The sequence below is a fragment of the Gobio gobio genome, assembly GCF_949357685.1.
Source record: "Gobio gobio genome assembly, chromosome: 17".
NCBI classification, from domain to species: Eukaryota; Metazoa; Chordata; class Actinopteri; order Cypriniformes; family Gobionidae; genus Gobio; species Gobio gobio.
Genome location: NC_137110.1, coordinates 4221685 through 4242161, shown reverse-complemented (window position 1 = coordinate 4242161; position 20477 = coordinate 4221685). Strand labels below are relative to the sequence as shown.

The following is a 20477-nucleotide window of genomic DNA, read 5'->3' as shown; positions in this document are numbered from 1 at the left end:
TGCTAATAAAGCAAAACCAGTTATTTAAAATGGCCTGGTTCTCCATGCAGGTAGTAGATGAGAAAACAAACGTCCTGTCACATGCAATTAAAGGCACAATATGTAATTTTTCGCCGCTAGAGGTCGCTTATTCAAAACAAAGGCGTAGCTTGATGACGCTTTGACTCTTCAGAGCTTTTATTCTGCCGCAGACGAGGCTTCCGCTTCTTCGCTCATGTGTGTGTGTGGTAACGCAGCGCTGTTTTATCATATTACACACATTTGAGTGTGTTAAAGTGGTTATAATGCTACTACTATGAGACACTTGTTCACACTGCAGTGAGCGAGATCATATTAGGCGGTAAAACATGGCACTCTGTGCGGTAAATCAACAACACCAGATTTAAACAATAAGACTAACTGTGTTGAGCTGGAGAACAATCATTAGTTTCTGTCCATCAATGATCCAAACAGTGTCTAATAAAACACATCAGATATTAAAGCGGCTTTGGTGTTTCCATGGTTTCTACAATAACACCGGAGGGTAACGAAGGTATGATGTCCGTGTCCTGGTTAAAATCGCTTATTTCTCTGGATTTAAACATTCCTGGAAACGTTTGAGATAATGCACAAGTCAACAAAATATATAACAGTGTTCTAGTGGTTTTTGGATATTATTTAATCCCAAAAATCTTACAAATTGTGCCTTTAATTTATCTTACTGCCACATGACAATGAAAATCAAAATGTTCCCTATAAGTCAACTCGGCGGCCATCTTTGAAACACCTTTCGGGCAGCTTTCAGTCATGTGAGTGCAGCTTCTATATCTTTGAATGGGGAAGTATCAAGTTCTCAAAAGCGGTTCGCCAGATTTAGGATTAAATATCATATTTGAAGTCACCACTGAAATCTGACAACAACTGTCTCCTAAATTTAGCTTCTAAATGCTCAAATCATGACAAAAAATAAGCCTGTAAGCCACTCATTTTGGGACTTGCGACTCAAGCTTTTTGAGAATTAATTTTTTCCCAAATTCTGTTTTATTTCCTTCCAAATTCTGTTTTTTTCCATTTAAATTTTTCTGGATTCAATTTTAATGACATGTCTAATTAATAAAAATAATTTAATTTATTCATTTGTTTACAATAATAGGACCCTATGCAATTTTATTTTTCTTCAGAAATTCTGTGTTGTGTATTTTAGTTTTTCTGGTAATCAAATGAAGGCATAAAACGTTAATTTATTTGTAATCAAATTAAATTGAATTAAACCCTTTAATTTTTTTGCCACACAAAGTGCTGGCCAACAGAGGTTTAACATGGAAGAACAAATTTGATTATTCCTTTAAAAATAAAGTGAATAATTATTGTATTGATGTTATTATTAGTAGTAGAATTACATTAAGACATACGTTTTACTGTATAATAGTAATACAATAACACTATACAATAGTAATATATTTCTGTCATAAATTAAACCAAACTTTTATTTTTGACAGAATGCCGTGAAGATCTTGATTTTCTGTGTGTATATGATATGACAATAGTTTTTCTCAAATTACACAGCAAAATGCTCATAAAGTGACTCTCAGAGCAGCTCTGGAGATGAAGTTGGCTTTTCAGCAATTGGCTCTTTTATCTAGAAGGCGGGGCTTATTCCGCCATATTTCTCCCATTCATAGAAATACAAGTGCACCGTCTATGTATATCCAAAGTCTTTGATAAAACTGAATGATTAGAGTAATGCAAAAGTGCTTACTGTTCTTCCTCCATCATAGTCTTCATCGGCATGCACATTTCCTCTCCCAGGTCATGACCTTTCCCATTGGGTAGGATACTCATTTCTGATCTGGCGGGTTCCATGGTGGAAGCAGTCAATATCCCGCAGTTCTGTGTGTTGTCCAAGTTGCTGAAAAGGAAAGCAACAATTAAAAAAATGCAACTATACGAGTCAATGATTGGATTATAATTGATAAGCTTTTTAAAAGAAATGAAAAGCTACACACTCCATCAATCAGGGTTAAAAGAACTGGAATTCCTTTCATTCCTAAGGGGGTGAAATTCACCCGCGAGGGAAGGATTTGTTACTTTTTTACATTTCAACCACAAAACCCAGTCATTTTTTTGGTGCATTCATGTTTGAAGCATGACAAAAGTCCTAGGGTGTTGGACCACTCCAATGAACAATCAATTTTAAAAATGAGTTTCGGGTCAAAATGACCCGATGGAAGGATGAGTGTTCTAACTGAAATCAAATCAAGTGTAAATATTATTTGAGAAAGTTACATGAAAATTAAAAATGTTGCCTAGGAAATTAGCTGAAATAAATAAGGATAAGGTGAAGTTCTAAAACTGATATTAAATAAAGCTAATTCGAAATATTAAAGAAGAAGGTCAAGCTTTAGATTAAGGTCCAATTCTCACTAATAAATGAACGTGATTTTAACGGTAAAAGACTGTAAAAATGCTACGGTGGAAAACAGTTAACAGAAAGTTTACGTACTATATACAGTAAATAATTGTAATAGATCTAACCTTACATTTAATGTAATTTTACAGTAAAATATCGTTAAATTGAAAAAGAAAAAGTCATTTAATTTGGAAAACCGTAAATTGACATTCCCAGAATTCCCTTCGTGACACTTCACATTTGATGTATTTTCGTAGAAATAACTGTTTCTTAGTTTTCTCTAATCAGTTATGTACATTAGGGTTTTATGTTACATCTAATGTTGTTAAATTAATGTTTATTGCATTTTATAAATGTCATGTGTGCTACCATGATGGTGTTTAGTGTTTGTGTGAATGACACTTCCATATATTAGTATTGTCCTCCTAAAAGCTCTGATTCATCATGTGACTCTCATCTCCACTGTGATTGGTGGTTGTCAGTATTTATCAAAGGTATATCACATATATTAGTATTTCAATAGGTTGGTAATTTAACATTATTCAGTTAATCAACCCGTACATTTTTATAGTGTACCCATTATTATTACAATATAAACATTTAAATTATATTGTTTTGAACTGTAAAATAGACAGGTAACTAAGTGCTGTCCCGTAAAACCTAAAATGTTGCTACCGTATTTTTTACGGTAAAGTTCTGGCAACCACAGCTGCCGTTTTTTACCGTAAATTTTACGTGGATTTGTTTTTTTTTTACAGTGTACGACTTTTGCCTCAATAAACTCCTAATTAATGCTTATTAATAGTTATTAAGGTAGTTGTTAGGTTTAGGTATTGGGTATGATTAAGGGATGTAGAATAAGGCATTAATATGTGCTTTATAAGTACTAATAAACAGCCAATATCCTAGTAATATGCATGCTAGTAATAAGCAACTAGTTAATAGTGAAAATTGGACCCTAAAAGTGTTACCAAAAAACTAATAAAAATGACAAAATCACATAAAAAAACTGCCAAAAAGTACGTTTTTAAAAAAAAAGAGCTAAAAAGTAAAAGCTAATCGAAAATATTATAGCATTAATAAATACATCAATGCATTATCTTAATAAATACTATAATAGCATATAAATACTATACTTTATACTAAAAAGCGTAAGGTAATACCATGATATATCATTAAAATGCTCATGTGCCACAGTATTAGCATTATACCACAAAGTACTTTTAAAGAATATGCATAAAAAACATGATACACTCTCAGAAAAAAAGGTACAGCACTGTCACTGGGGCGGTACCCTAAGGTACAAAAGTGAAAAGGTACATCTTTGTACCTTACATAATGGTACATATTAGTACCTTAAAGGTACATATTAAAGGTACCTTTTCACTTTTCTACCTTAGGGCACTGCCCCAGTAACAGCGCTGTACCTTTTTTTCTGAGAGTGTATTGGTGTACATGTCCAAAAACAATCTATACTTAAGGGTATCTGTCCATGTTAATTAAGTCTGATGGAAAATGTCATTTCTTCTTATTAGGATTCATCTTTACAACATCAGTAGTGCACAAAATCACTCTAGAAATCATCTCAAATCAGCCTGATCGGGTACATCGCTACCTCTTGGCTGTTGAGTTAAAGCAGTGCGGCCACCTAAAGAAATGATTTAGTCTCTGGCCTTCACCAGTTCCCCCAGAGACCTCATTTCCATTTATGCATGCTATTAAGTCGTCAGTTTTCAATGACAACAATGAGACGCAGCCCACCAGGTGTAATTTTAGGCCAGCAGATGTTCTCGCTCTTCAGCGAACAGGCTCTTCACAATCCCTGGAAAAATGAAGGCTCAATAACATTCACCACGTCACTGTTTCTTTTATGATTGAGGTTTTCAGTCCACTGAATAGTAAGGCCATTGAGACGCCCAGCTGTCACGATGAATTTAACACACACACACACACACACACACACACACACACACACACACACACACACACACACACACACACACACACACACACACACACACACACACACACACACACACACACACACACACACACACACACACACACACACACACACACACACAGTGAAGAACCATGTGAGTGTGTTCATTTACGGCCTGATAATTGAGGAAAGTCTTGAGTCTAGTCCTGATGATGCAGACGTGAGATTGGATTCCGGCACTATTAAAATGTAAAATTACTAGCAACATGTGTCCAAGCGGCTCCTCCAGTTTCTCCTGAAGCCGATACAGAAGTGACTTAAACTGCAGTTCATGGACTGGCCACTAGCGACAGACTCCAGAAGGAGCAGAATCTCATTGAGCTCGTGTTAAAATGCCCAACTTTACAGCAGAAGAACACATGTTTACAGTCTGGGACACATTGTGGTTTTGGTTTATACGGCTAATTTTGCCCTTCATGACAACTGTGAGGGGGGTACATTTTTTTATAACTCATTCGTTTACATTATATAAAGCCTTAAAGTTCTGCATAATTAAGGGGGTGGCCACTTTGAGTGACAGGTGCCGTTTGTCTGCTGTCTGTTAGTCATCACGTCACCTCAGCTCCGCCCACGTCCCGCCTCTTTGCCATAGATGTATGTGGTCTTAAGCTGCTTTCACACCAAACACGAATAGAGCATCAAAATCGCATCTACTGATTAAATTCGCATCTACTCATTAAAACCGATTAAAAACCGATCAAAGACTCTATAAATTGAGCGTTTGAGCGTCCAGGAGAAATATGTCATAAAACACCACTCTGCCTCTTTTCATTTTATGAAACATAAATAGCCAAACAAATGTGGTCCAGGCAACTCCTTCATTATCTTCACTGCATATTTAAATATCCTTAAAAAATAAAGTTATGAAACTTCTCTTTGCCCTCAATCAAAACGATTTGGCAGACAACAAATGATAGATTCATGACACCAAAGATCGGCCGTTAGACTCCAAAAACACTATTATTTTTTTTAAAATAGGCGCTCTCTTTATAAATAAACCACATATTTGAACTTTAAACAACTACATTCTCAATGGAAAAAGTCTTAAAACCTCATTATGATTTTTATGTCGCCGATATGACAGACTTGAGCTGCACATGTTGCTCTGAACTGTATTTTAATTTTTTGAAGTGATTTCAATCATATTTCAAGCAATTCAAACCCATCATGGTGAACAGTGCGCATCTGAAGTGTCTCAGCTGAAGGAAATAATACATTATTTATCGGCTTTAATATATCGGCCAAATTTTTGATAGCACTAACATTAAAAATGAACATATATATCGGCCGATACCGATATGGAGGCCGATATATCGTGCATCCCTATAGTTTAAATGATACAATCATTCAAAACTTTGGGGTCAAAAATACTTTTTTTAAAAAGAAATTAATACTTTTATTCTGCAAGGGCACATTAAATTGATCAAATGTGACCGTAAAGACACTATAAGGTAAGATTTCAATAAGAAATTATTTCTGAAGGATCATGTGACACTAAAGACTGATGCTGAAAATTCAGCTTTGCATCCTAGGAATAAATACAATTTTAACATATATTCAAATAGAAATCAGTTATTTTAAATTGTAATAATATTTCACAATATCACTGTTTATACTGTAGTTTTGATCAAATAAATGCAGCTTTGGTTAACAGAAGATTTTTTTTCCTTTTAGCATCACTAAATACCCAGACAAAGTTGGATAATGCCTTCAGACAGTCAATATTGCAAAAACAAACCCCTGAAAATAACCCGATCAGGGTTCACGGTGCGAAGATGACCAGCTGAATGTACATTATCCCGCACATTTTATCCTCACTGAGGCATTGTTCAATTATCACTGTACTTACAGGAACAGACGCAACATGATAACGTGACAAGCTTTTGATCGGGCATTACAAACAGCAGCTCTTCTTCGGGGTCCGAAGGGGCTGTAAATTGTAACAGGAGCTTGAATTTCACATGACGATGATATGTGAGGTATGGATTCCTGACGTCGCCTGCGTGCGATACATGTTTTTGGCAGCCCTAACACTGCTTAATGCGGAGTTTAGCCACAAAGATTGAGCTCAAGGCTATTAAATATGTCTGATCAGATCAATTCAGCTCCAACTTTATGACAGAGGCAGGAAGAGGGTCAGAAAATGAGGCTGTAAAAGAGCATAATAATAATTAGCAAATACACAGTAACAAAGTGGATAAAAGGCAATTATGGGGTTAATATTCAAGGACTACTTTTTGAGATGAGCGACATATGATAACTCAGGTGTAAAGCGCAGTATTAAGAGATCACGCATTTGCCATTTTTATCATCCCTCACAGCTGTTTCACACAATGCACTGTCCTTGACGTCCATTCAACAAGTGCTGCCTTATCTAAAGGGCTGAACATTCACAATAATATAGACGTCACACTAACCAACAACCCAAACTAGGGTCAAGAAACAGGACAAGCTTGACTCTACAGACAAATTTTAAAAACGCCTCATGCACAACCGTCTTTCTGAATCTATTTTATGAGGCTGCTGGAGTCAAGGAGGTGAATTCATTAGAATAAACTGCTTTTTTTCCCCACACATCAAGTGCAAATGTTATGGGTCGGGAGTTTTATTTACAAGGTATAAGTCTGCCCTGGTCAGATTGTTCCATGTTCCTTCAAAACATCTCAGCTCTTGACACCAATAGCAGCGAGAGCACAACCTCTGCTCTGATTGGTTGGCAGCCTCCGCTCCTGAAGCCCATGCCTGCTGGTGTGGAAGGTCTGGCGCTTCACATGCAAAACACACCATGTTTAGATGATCCCTTTTCAACCGAAGCAAATATGACTCATCTCAAACCATTTTGGGGTTGAACACGGTATCATCAGCATCATGATTTTCCCTGAGGAGTTTTCTAGGGATAAATGACGGGAATTTATGAAAAAAGACTGTAAGAAACATTTTTATATAACTATAAATAAAAATGTTTGTGTCACTAGTCAGTACAAATATATATATCTTTTTTTGACATTTGAAATTTAAAACTCATGTAAATTATCTTATACATTTTTTTATATTAAAATATTTTGTTAATAAATATAAAAAACGATATTATATATATATAAAATTATATAAAATTATATTAAAAAAAAAAAATATATATATATATACACACACACACACACACACACACGTATATAAACATTTATTTTATAAAAAAAGTTTATAAAACCTTTATTTTAAAATAAAAATATATATAATTATACTTTAATACTTAAATAAATGTAAAAAACATATACATAAATATACATATATATATATATATATATATATATATATACATATATATACATATATACATATATATTGTGCATTTATGTGTGTGTGTGTGTACACGATGCATGTGTATATGTGTGTGTGTGTGTGTGTGTGTGTGTGTGTGTGTGTGTGTGTGTATATATATATATATATATATATATATATATATATATATATATATATATATATATATATATATATATATATATATACACACACACACACACACACACACACATTTGTTTTATAAAAAAGTTTATAAACCTTTACCTTTATTTTAAAATAAAAAAATATAATTTATAAGATCATTTAATTATATACATTTCAAATGTTTAAAATGTGTGTAAAAATATGTCTGATGTGTGTATATATATAATAAGATATAAAAAAAGTATATAAATATAAATAACCACACACTTGTATTGACTGGCGAAACAAAAACAAAACTTTGCGTCTTTAAATGACATGCACCTTTATCTGCTGAACGCAAAAAGAGCTCTAACAAACCTACTGAAATAGCTCATTATCACCAGGAACACTTTAAGAATCAAATGTGTGATTAACAAAGTCATTTTGTGAGGCGTTTATATTTGACAGACAATTATTCCACATCATTTCATCCCTCCTCAAATTCTCTGACCTGGACCGACCATAAACCTCCCACATCTGGTTCCCACAGATGATTGACAGTCACCTTAAGTGTGTGTGTGTGTGTGTGTGTGTGTGTGTGTGTGTGTGTGTGTGTGTGTGTGTGTGTGTGTGTGTGTGTGTGTGTGTGTGTGTGTGTGTGTGTGTGTGTGTGGCAGATAACAGGCTTTAACCACTTAAAATGTTTAACAGGTTGTGCATGGTTGGATAGCAACAAGTGTGGCCGTCAACATCACGCAGTGGACAGTGACATCACGCTATTAAATGTGATTTGCCCGTGCTGATGATGATAATGAGTATAGGAAATCATTTGAAAGACGTGGATAATGTCAATTAAATTCATGCTTGCACAAGGGAGCTTTTAATTAGGCCGGCTGAACTGTTTCACAAACAGTGAATCACATATAATTGACACCATGAGAGTAAATGCCTCCTCCTGTGAGCTTCCAATTAATAGATGAGGGAGCCTGTTCCTTTAAATTGATCCTGAAGCAAATGTATAGCACATCTACAACCAGACAAAAAACATTCATTCTTCTCTTTATGAGCAAGACAGAGGGTCAACAAGTGCCAATTTCACCACCAAAAGGCCACCTGCCCACCATTTTACATCAATGCCCCAGAGGCTTCTGGGGGTAAACTGAGGTTCAACACTTTCACGACAAACGCTCTTCAAACAAAGTCCTGCTAGCCCTGATGTTAACCACACCAAGCACTTGGTAACTGGACACCTTAAAAATAAATAATGTGGTGGTGCTACTATGATACACTCTAAAAAATGCTGGGTTAAAAACAACCCAAGTTGGGTTGAAAATGGACAAACCCAGCAATTGGGTTGTTTTAACCCAGCGGTTGTGTTAAATATTTGCTTAAAACAACCCAATCGGTGGGTTAAAACAACCCAACCCATTCGCCGGGTTAAAACAACCCAACCCATTCGCCGGGTTAAAACAGCCCAACCCATTCGCCGGGTTAAAACAGCCCAAACCAATCGCCGGGTTAAAACAACCCAACCCAATCGCTGGGTTAAAACAGCCCAAACCATTCGCCGGGTTAAAACAGCCCAAACCAATCGCCGGGTTAAAACAGCCCAACCCAATCGCTGGGTTAAAACAGCCCAACCCAATCGCTGGGTTAAAACAACCCAACCCATTTGCCGGGTTAAAACAACCCAACCCATTTGCCGGGTTAAAACAACCCAACCCAATCCCAACCCAACCGCCGGGTTAAAACAACCCAACCCAATCGCATTTTTAGAGTGTACAGTCGGCTCTGGCGTGCTTATAGTTGGGGACACTTAATATTCAACAATATTACTGATTTGATTTCACTTCACTGTTTGACACTATTGAACTGAACATCTGAACTTCACTGTTTCTGCAGAACTGTTTTATAGATTAAATTAACTAATTTTAAGGGGAAAAAATGTCCTTGAGATTTTAACATATAAGAGGTCCTCATACTATAAGAATATCCTGTAAATTTCAGAAGTGAAAACTTCCTTGTTAGTCCAAAAACAGCTTTTATTGTAACCACGCCCAGCCAAATGCCTATTTATGACATCATAGATCATTGAAAGACCGCTTCTGCAGAAGAAGATCAACGGCCACTTCATCATCGCAACTTTGGCTCCGCCCACTGGAGTGTTAGTGAGATGACGAGGAGAGAAGAGCGATACAGGATCACTGGACTAAAAATAACATCACCTTCCAAAGGATCCTAATGCTAGGAATGAGCTTATTTATTCTCAACAATGTGAATGTCTCAGATGAGCATTAGATCTGAATATAATGCTATAATCAACACTTTTCACGATTAGTTAACCTTGAGAGCTGTAAAAGTAAAATCGTGCTGAATGTTCAAATCAGAGGCTAAAATCATAGTAGGAAAAATGGCTTTTAATTCTAAATTATGACCATTTTTTATGTAAAATTCATACTAACATTATAAGTGCACCCCAGGAAACATTTTAATACAATGCAGTTCATGACCGCCTAAAAATGTATCATCTTTACAATGGAACTGAATCACTGACTTGAGCTGAACAGTTTTCTTGTAGAGCTGCTGTACAGTGAAACTGTTATCACTGTAAAGCTGCTTTGAAACAATCTGAATTGTATGAAGCGCTGTATAAATAAAGGTGACTTGACTTAATGATACCATGTTCATGCTCCACTTTATAGAATACCTGCTCGTGCCATGTTTTATCAGGACTGATTCAACCTCTGAGGTTAGAAGGACCTGCCCTGTGCAATGATGGCTCTTCACCAGACTGAGGTTTATTTTACAGATAAAGATCAGTGACACTTACTGGTTTCTATCCATCTATCAACTAGGCCTGACGCAATAACCAGTATATCGATATATCTCACAATACACTCACCTAAAGGATTATTAGGAACACATACTAATACTGTGTTTGACCCCCTTTCGCCTTCAGAACTGCCTTAATTCTACGAGGCATTGATTCAACAAGCTGCTGAAAGCATTCTTTAGAAATGTTGGCCCATATTGATAGGAGAGCATCTTGCAGTTGATGGAGATTTGTGGGATGCACATCCAGGGCACGAAGCTCCCGTTCCACCACATCCCAAAGATGCTCTATTGGGTTGAGATCTGGTGTCTGTGGGGGCCATTTTAGTCCAGTGAACTCATTGTCATGTTCAAGAAACCAATTTGAAATGATTGGAGCTTTGTGACGGAGCATTATCCTGCTGGAAGTAGCCATCAGAGGATGGGGACATGGTGGTCATAAAGGGATGGACATGGTCAGAAACAATGCTCAGGTAGGCCGTGGCATTTAAACCATGCCCAATTGGCACTAAGGGGCCTAAAGTGTGCCAAGAAAACATCCCCCACACCATTACACCACCACCACCAGCCTGCACAGTGGTAACAAGGCATGATGATCCATGTTCTCATTCTGTTTACGCCAAATTCTGACTCTACCATCTGAATGTCTCAACAGAAATCCAGACTCATCAGACCAGGCAACATTTTTCCAGTCTTCAACTGTCCATTTTCTCCCACAGGACTGCCGCATACTGGATGTTTTTCCCTTTTCACATCATTCTTTTTAAACCCTAGAAATGGTTGTGCGTGAAAATCCCAGTAACTGAGCAGATTGTGAAATACTCAGACCCGTCTGGCACCAACAACCATGCCACGCTCAAAATGTCTTAAATCCCCTTTCTTTCCCATTCTGACATTCAGTGTGGAGTTCAGGAGATTGTCTTGACCAGGACCACACCCCTAAATGCATTGAAGCAACTGCCATGTGATTGGTTGATTAGATAATTGCATTAATGAGAAATTGAACAGGTGTTCCTAATAATCCTTTAGGTGAGTGTATGTACATGACCTCAATATATTTTTTGTGATGCAATATATCGCTCATTATGTTTACATGATAATGAATTTCACCAACATTTTACTGGATTGTGCTTCATCTTGTATGTTTTCCGTGACGGAGGCGAAAGTGATTCTCGGTCAGGTCCTTCATACACAGAGCGATTATCGACAGGTGAAAGAAAGCGCCATTTGAGGCGTTACAGTGTTTTCCTCACAACTACTGACAGTTTGGCAGAATAAGCCCAAGTGGTAGGGCTGCTCGATTATGGAAAAAATCATAATCACGATTATTTTGGTCAATATTGAAATCACGATTATGTAACACGATTATTTCACATGACTTTGGGAATGTGTTGTATTTATTAAAAATACACCTTTCAACAATTCAATTGAAATTGTAACATTTGTTGTACTTTTTGAACTATTAAAATAAATAATATAACATATATTCGAATCAAAGTATAAAAGTATTCACGTAAAAATGATAACCACAAATAAATAAGATCAACAATATGGTTCGGCTATGCTTTTCATGTACGTCTAACATTAGTTTTCAGGTACAGAAATGTATCAAATGTAAAATAACATTGCATATTTGAGTGCATAAATTAAAGATTAATCCTATTAAACTTACAAAAGCTATTCAATCAAGAGCGGTGAGTGATGTCCTTGTCTTTTGTTGTTTGACATTAAACAGACAGCAGTAAAGGCTACTGCCTCTTTAAGACCTCGCGTCGTCTTTATCGACTGTATAAAGTTCACTTAAGGCATATACAAACTATGTCTGCTAGGATACTCATCAAGATGGACATGTTGACATACGTTTTGTGTGAGTTTGTCCGTTTAAGAGCAAGATTTGAAAGAGAACTCAATATTTGCGCGCTGAGAGACGTGAGCGCGCTCTCGGATGAGCGCACAGAGACACATTTTCTCACAGCGCGCGCGGCTTCTCATTCTAAACCTAAACCCTAAAGCACTAAACCCGGGTGATGACGGTGAAAACGACTGGTCATATTCGAAAATATGGCAGCACTCGCAATAACTGTAACTGCCCTCCTTCTGCCATCTTTACTCGCGCCGAGTTTTTAAATTCCAGCGGATGATATGCACACGAGTCACGAGACTCACGACCTGAGAGAGAGTTGTGGGTTCGGGAGGGGCGGATGTGCGCGTGCGCGTTTCATTCAGAACGCAAGGCAAAATAATGGTTTTTTCTCGATTGTACTATTTTGGTGATCGTTGGGAGGCAAAATCGAAATCGAAATCGAAATTCGATTAATTGCACAGCCCTACCAAATGGACTCGATTTCAAAGCCGCAATCCCCTGATCCGCTGCACATATAAATGTCAACGCAGAATGAAACGCCGTTTCACAAGGGAAAATGTTTATTTACTATTTATTCAATTTTTTATTTAGAATAATATATTTTGTAGCCTTAATTTCCATGATCTAAAGAATTAAAAGGTTGGCATTTGAAAGTGTGTAGGTCTACTTGCATTATTATGCTGTTATATTAGGATTATATATTCAGTGGCATAAAATAGTCTTAAAATGACAATAATATCGTTTATCCCAATTATTTCTGGGATGATATATCGTGAAACGAAAAGTAGTTATCGTGACAGGCCTACTGTAAACTCACTTGACCTGACTGGATTCTGGTCCACTTTTCACAATCCAATCAATTCCTATTAAATATATCCAACCTAAGCGTAACTACTTCACAAGGAGGCGATTTTATACGAATTCATCAAATGTCATTTGTATAGAAACGAACTACATGTGATCTTGGTCCTGTGACTCAAAAGCATACAAATGTCCCATGGCAACTTCAGGCTCAAGTGTACAGAGAATAACAGCAGCATAAATGAACTCCTCACTCAAACCAGACGAGACCGCTATCCTAGCAAATCATCCGGCCTGGCCTTGGGGCATGAGGTCGTGACCTCTCGTCTGTCAGCCCGGACGCAGAAGCTCTGACCTCACTGGATGCACATGTTTACATCCAGGACAAAGTTTGAGGAAGGGATACGATTGGCCAGGCACGTTCAGCTGATGTCACGTTTTGTCTCTAGAAAATTCTGGGACATTCTTGTTTACTCACGTTCATTGATCGCAAAGAAGTTCACTGGAAAAAAACTGATTTTTGCTTCATCATTGCCACACCTCTTCTGATATCAGCTACCAAGTGAACTATTGATTGATCGCTACTGTCCATTCACTTTCAAAGTGCGTCACACTGTATTGCCCCATTCATCAAATGAGTAGTTGACAAATAAGCAGGAAAAAATGCATCCTTTTTTTGATGTAAAACACCACTTTTGAAGAAAAAAATGCATATTGTTATGTAGTCTGAGGTTTGAGAAAATATAAGGGTCATTTTTACTGAAATGTGACCTATGGTATCGCACCAAAGGACAACAGGAATGAACACTTTTATAGTGTATTATATTAATAATACAAAACATTTTATATTAATCTGATCAAAATCAGGATATGGTGTAACCGGAGGACATGGTTTTCAGTGACAAAATGCATCTAGTTCCTATGCTTTTATAAATATATGGATGAAAAAAATGACTGTCATTTACTAAAATAGACACTTGTAAAATGTAAGGTGTTTTATTAACATTTGTATGCTTTTCTTTTTAATTGATAAAAGTTGTAATTCATTGAACCATGCTTGAGACAGTCACACCATAGGACAATTTTGAGATTTAGCTCCCAAATTTTAAATATCTAAAGGAAAAGCAGTTTTTATATGAACAGGTCCATGTAAGACAAAACAATGTTTAACCATTTACTACATTTTAAATGTTGACAATATTCATCTTTATCTTGTGTGACAGTGAAAATGCCATGTCACATCAACAAACCAAATAATGAAATCCAAATCTGAGTTTTAGTCTTCGCTGTAAACTCAAATAAGTTGGCAAACAATCAGCTGCCTAGGTTAAGACTAGGGCTGCCACTAACGAATATTTTTATATCGATTAATCTATCGACTAATTTATCACAATCATTTTCAACAATTTGACTTAAAAAGCAACGTTGGCCTTCAGTCGTGTAATATAAAAAAGTATAAATGTAAACAAGCCCTCAACAAAATGTGAAACTAAAAGAGTAAAAATGTAAAAAGGTACACATTTGTAAACCAACTTAAAAAAAGAGAATATCAGCAAATACTTTTAATATAGAATAGTGTTGTCACGATACCAAAATTATGACTTCGATACAATACCAGACTAAAATACCTCAATACCGATAATGAATCCATACCATGGCAAAAAACTGTAAAAGTAATTGAATAATATGACAGAACTTACTATTCATTGTTTTATGGTTAAAAAAACCCTAAAAACTCACTTGTCCGGCATGTTCCTGCCCTGCTTCACACAGAATATGAGGTCCGGCCCTTTAAGAGCTGCACGGACCAAATTCATTGTAACACTCGATTTCTCCTTCAACTCTGTATACGTTCACTAAAGACATTTCCGACTGCGTTTACCCGAATACTCGCCAGGATGAGCATTTTTACATGTTTTTATATCTAGTTAAGACATGTAAAGTTTAAGTAAGCAGAACTTGCAGATTTTAATTGCTCTGAACTTGAAATATTTGAGTAAACCAAGTCATACATTTTAACTTAAAAATATTATGTAATCTCACATTTTTAGTAGTGGAAACTTGACTAGCTTTGTCACAATTCATTTCTCATTTTGCCCGTAATTACCAGCAGAGGGCACTCCACCCCGGACTGTCACTCCTTCATAGACTACATTACCCATCATCCTTTGCCCGGACTCAACAGCACTCATTGATTACATCCACCTGCACCCCATTACCTTGTTAGCTCACACTATAATAGCCTGGTGGTCATGTCGGTCATTCATTGCGAAGTCTTGTTTGTTGTATAACTGCATTTCTGAGCGTTTTCCCTGGTTTCTTGCCTCTTGGTTTTGGATTACTTGCCTGTTCCTTGGATTACCCTTTTGCCTGTCTATCCTGTCTTGTTTGCCTGTTTGGACTGCTTGCATGTGTAGGACCTTTTGCCTGTTTCTTGACTACGATTGTGGATTATCCTTTAATAAAGCTGCGTTTGGATTCTCAGCCTTTGTGTCTCAGAGCAGTTCCATTACAAGCTTTTAATTAGCTAATTCAATAAATGCCACCTTGTTAATTTACACAATGCTTTGGTAGCATTAGCATAGAACTTGCTGAACATTTAACATACAGTATACAGTGGCAAGAAAAAGTATGTGAACCGCTTGCAGAATCTGTGAAAAAATAATTTTAACTAAATAAGAGAGATCCTGCAAAATGCATGTTATTTTTTTATTTAGTACTGTCCTGAATAAGATATTTTACATAAAAAATGTGAAAACCTCTTGAATTTGAAGGTAAATTGTACTTAATTTGTCCTCCGGGAAACATGTAAGTATCTTCTGTTGTTTCTGAAGGGCAGTCCTAAATGAAAAAAATTTATATTTAAACAAAATTAGAAAAATTGACCTCTTCATCCTGTTTGCGTTTTGCGTTTTTGTTAAGTCGTGTTATGATATTGTTTTGAACTGCTTGAACGACAATGGCTATTAACTGTTTAATTTTTTTGTAGGTGTGTTGAATTGTATTAAATCCAGACTAAAACTCCTAATAATCAAACTAAATCATAATAATTAATGTTAATAATAATATAGGGAGCCCACAACAACAAAATCATTCAAAAATGTATTGTCCCTGGTTTTTAATTAAAAGATAATAACAAATGCGATTTTAGTGATCTTTTGACCACTCAAATAGGAAATGTCCCCGGTTTCCATTTCAGAAATCTGGTCACCTTAGTGTTTGAGTCCCTCAATCGTCCTCAGTGTGAAAAGATGGATCTTAAAATCATAAAGTCAGTGCTGGAGAGGGTTCAAATGTGTAAAATATGCGGGAAAACTGAAGAATGTGCAGGACCTGGAGGATTTTTCTGAAGAACATTGGCCAGTTTAACTGCTCAGGACAAACAAGGGACTCACAAACAACCATCACAAAACACACACACAGCCGTGGATCATCCAGGGAACAACACACACACACACACACACACAGCCGTTGATCATCAGGGAACGACACACAGCACTGAGAATCAATGGTTCCTAACTTTTGATCAGGGTCATTTTAATAAATTCAGCTTTTTTTTTTTGTCTTGTGGACTATATGTAACAAAAAATTGTATGTAAAAAATCTTATTCAGGACAGTACTAAATAAAAAAGAACATCCATTTTGTATGATCTCTCCTATTTAGTTAAAAATATTCCCATTTTCACAGATTCTGCAAGCGGTTCACACTTTTTTCATGCCAGTGTATCTGTCCTCAAACTGAGCTCACGCTCCACTCGTCACATGATGGAAACCCTACAACAACCCAACATAACAGAAACTCTTCTATACTAGCATAACAAAACATTAAGCACTACTAACTCTCACACTTAACGTTACTAAAAAAACATAATATAACACTTAATTTTGGCATTTACTGTCCCTTTTGGGTGTCATGGCAAAGCATGCTGGAAAATAGAAATCCCAGCACAGTTTCAGTTAAATTTAAATAAAAGTTCATGAAAACTCAAAACACTTCAAATGTGTCCGTAAAAACGTAAACGTAAGTTCTAAATACTTGAGTTTATTTGAGTTGGCTCTACTCAAACCATTTGATTATGTTGAGCGTTATGGTTTACAGTCAGTGTGATATCTCTGAGGTTCAGTTTTACCTTCTGCTGATGATTTCCCACTTTCTCCCCGACCTCTGACCCCTCATTCCCTGACTGATGAGCATAAGGTCCAGAGAACCCAGAGATTCATATCTGACATCCTCACAGGCCATCTGGCATGCCAATATTCAATACACTAGCATGAACGAAAACCCAAGTACGCTGAGCGAGGAGACAAACCCAATTTGGAGAGGTAACCGAAGGACACAACACGTGGTGCGAGATCCTGTTGACCCATGCAGCAGATATTGACCATGCAAGCAAGTGTGGGAAAATAAGCTACTTCTGCATCTTTGTACGTATCATTTTCAACACTTATCCAAAGGATTGGCCTTAATTACAATCAACAAGCAGATAATGATTCTTCAAATGCTCTGTTTGCACAGCAAAATGCACCTTAAGACTATTGCAATACATCAAATTATGTCAACAAATGAACCAAAGTTAATAATAGTCTGCTTTTGAAATGTATATTAGCACTAATAATAGAATCAATTCATATTATTACCAAACTACTAGCATTTACTTTTATTTATTTCAATCATTCCATCCTTTTTAAGTCATTTTCACACAAAAATATATAAATCTCTTTAAATCATAAATTGAAAGCATGTTCTTCATAAGAGGTGTATTGAAGTATGAACTCCATTTTTTAATAATGAATCAGTGGACAAAAAAATGAACGTGACGTCAGAGGCCAATATACAAAGTAAAACATATACTTAACATACTTATAGTTATAATGCAGCTCTTTAAGACCAGCACAATGGAAAAATGTTACATTTGAGTCCACATCTAATGCATCTCAAAACTAGGCTACTTTAAAAAATAAAAATAATTTAAAAAAAACATTGTGTTACTTACTGGTCAATGAGCTCCTGATCTAAATTTGAGAAATGATGTTCTGGGTTTAAGTTTCCAGGGTTTCGGGTGCTTTATGTTCCTGTGGTTCTTCACCTCGTGTGGTTTGATCACAATAGAGACAAAGCGCGGCTCTCAGTGTGTGAGTTACTGAAGGCTGTGTGGAGGAGAAGTGGGGGTTGTTTAGGTCCCGCCTTCTGTGGAGCTCGGCCAATGGCAGCCGACGAGACCCTCCTGTGGCCACGCCCACTTCTTCCAAGAGCTCCATGAAGATAACCTGAGAAGCATTATTCATTGGTACATGATAGGAAGGAAAACTGGGTAGACTCAAATAAAATAATTATGAGAAGTAAAGTAAGAATACTGTATACGAATATTTTTAATATTCTATAAATTTTTAAGTATAAATAATCGGTTTGATACAATTTACCACTTAGTAAGACAATTGGGGTGTGATTAGTTAATATAAAGTAAACATAAAATAACAAATAAAATATGTATTTGTATAAAATCATATAATTTATTAAATAAGACAATTAATACAATTAAATAATTACATTTAATTACATTATAAAACGGTCATTTTAAGTATAAGTATAATTAATCTTATAAATTTAATACAATTTACTGTTTTAGTTAGTTAGTTAGTTCAAATTAAATTAAAATAAATAATATAATAAAATAAAGTAAAAAGTAAAGTAAAATAAAATGAAATAAAATACACAAATAATTAAATACATTTAAATTAAATTAAATAAATAAATATATATATATATATATATATATATATATATATATATATATATATATATATATATATATATATATATATATATATATATATATATATATATATATATATATATATATATATATATATATATATATATATATATATATATATATATTAAATTAAATAAATATATATATATATTAAATTAAATTAAATTAAATTAAATTAAATTAAATTAAATTAAATTAAATTAAATTAAATTAAATTAAATTAAATTAAATTAAATTAAATTAAATTAAATTAAATTAAATTAAATTAAATTAAATTAAATTAAATTAAATTAAATTAAATTAAATTAAATTAAATTAAATTAAATTAAATTAAATTAAATTAAATTAAAAAATAAAGTACAGTACAGTAAAGTAAAAATAAATGCAAAAAATAATAGAATTTATAAAATAAAATTATTAAATAAAACAATTATTGCAATTAAGTAATACATTTCATTATTTTATAATTATAATTTATAACTTACATTATAAAACAAGTCAATTGTATTAGTGATTAGTTAATATAAAGTAAACATAAAATAACAAAATAAAATATATATTTGTAAAAAATAATAGAATTTATTAAATAAGACAATTAATTAATATAATTAATCCCTTAATTTAATACAATTTACTGTTTTAGTTAGTTAAATTTACATTTACATTTATGCATTTGGCAGACGCTTTTATCCAAAGCGACTTACATTGCATTCAAGGTACACATTTTACATTTTGTCAGTTCTTTGTCAAATTAAATTAAAATAAATAATAAAATAAAATAAATTAAAAAGTAAAAATTAAAATAAAATAAAATATACAAATAATTAATTTAATTTAATTTAATTTAATTTAATTTAATTTAATTTAATTTAATTTAATTTAATTTAATTTAATTTAATTTAATTTAATTTAATTTAATTTAATTTAATTTAATTTAATTTAATTTAATTTAATTTAATTTAATTTAATTTAATTTAATTTAATTTATTTAATTTTACTTTTTACTTTTTACTTTTTACTTTATTTTCAAATTAAAAAATAAGCAAAGTAAAGTTAAGTATAGTAAAGTAAAAAATAAATAAATAAATAAATAAATAAATAAATAAATAAATAAATAAATAAATAAATAAATAAATAAATAAATAAATAAATAAATAAATAAATAAATAAATAAATAAATAAATAAATAAATAAATAAATAAATAAATAAATAAATAAAATACAAAAATAAAATAAAATGAAATAATGAATGAAATAAAATACAAAAATAAAATACAAAATAAAATAAAATACAAAAATGAAATACAAAAATAATAGAATTTATAAAATAAAATTATTAAATAAAACAATTAATGCAATTAAATAATACATTAAATTATTTTACAATTATA

The 20477-nt window shown here is 34.0% G+C and overlaps 1 protein-coding gene across 3 annotated transcripts in view; it reads right to left on the bottom strand.

Moving 5' to 3' along the window:
- slc38a3b (solute carrier family 38 member 3b) overlaps positions 1–18448 on the bottom strand; it is a 65484-nt gene extending 47036 nt beyond the window's left edge. For 2 of the 3 annotated variants that reach the window (XM_079841627.1, XM_079841626.1), the window contains exons 1-2: positions 18307–18448; positions 1739–1888 (exon numbers count right to left, since the gene is read on the bottom strand). In XM_079841627.1, the coding sequence (XP_079697753.1) occupies positions 1739–1842 (104 nt within the window). In that variant the 5' untranslated portion in view covers positions 1843–1888; positions 18307–18448. The remainder of the gene's footprint in view (positions 1–1738; positions 1889–18306) is intronic. The other variant, XM_079841628.1, reaches the window with a different exon arrangement.
- Between the last annotated feature and the right edge of the window lie 2029 nt (positions 18449–20477).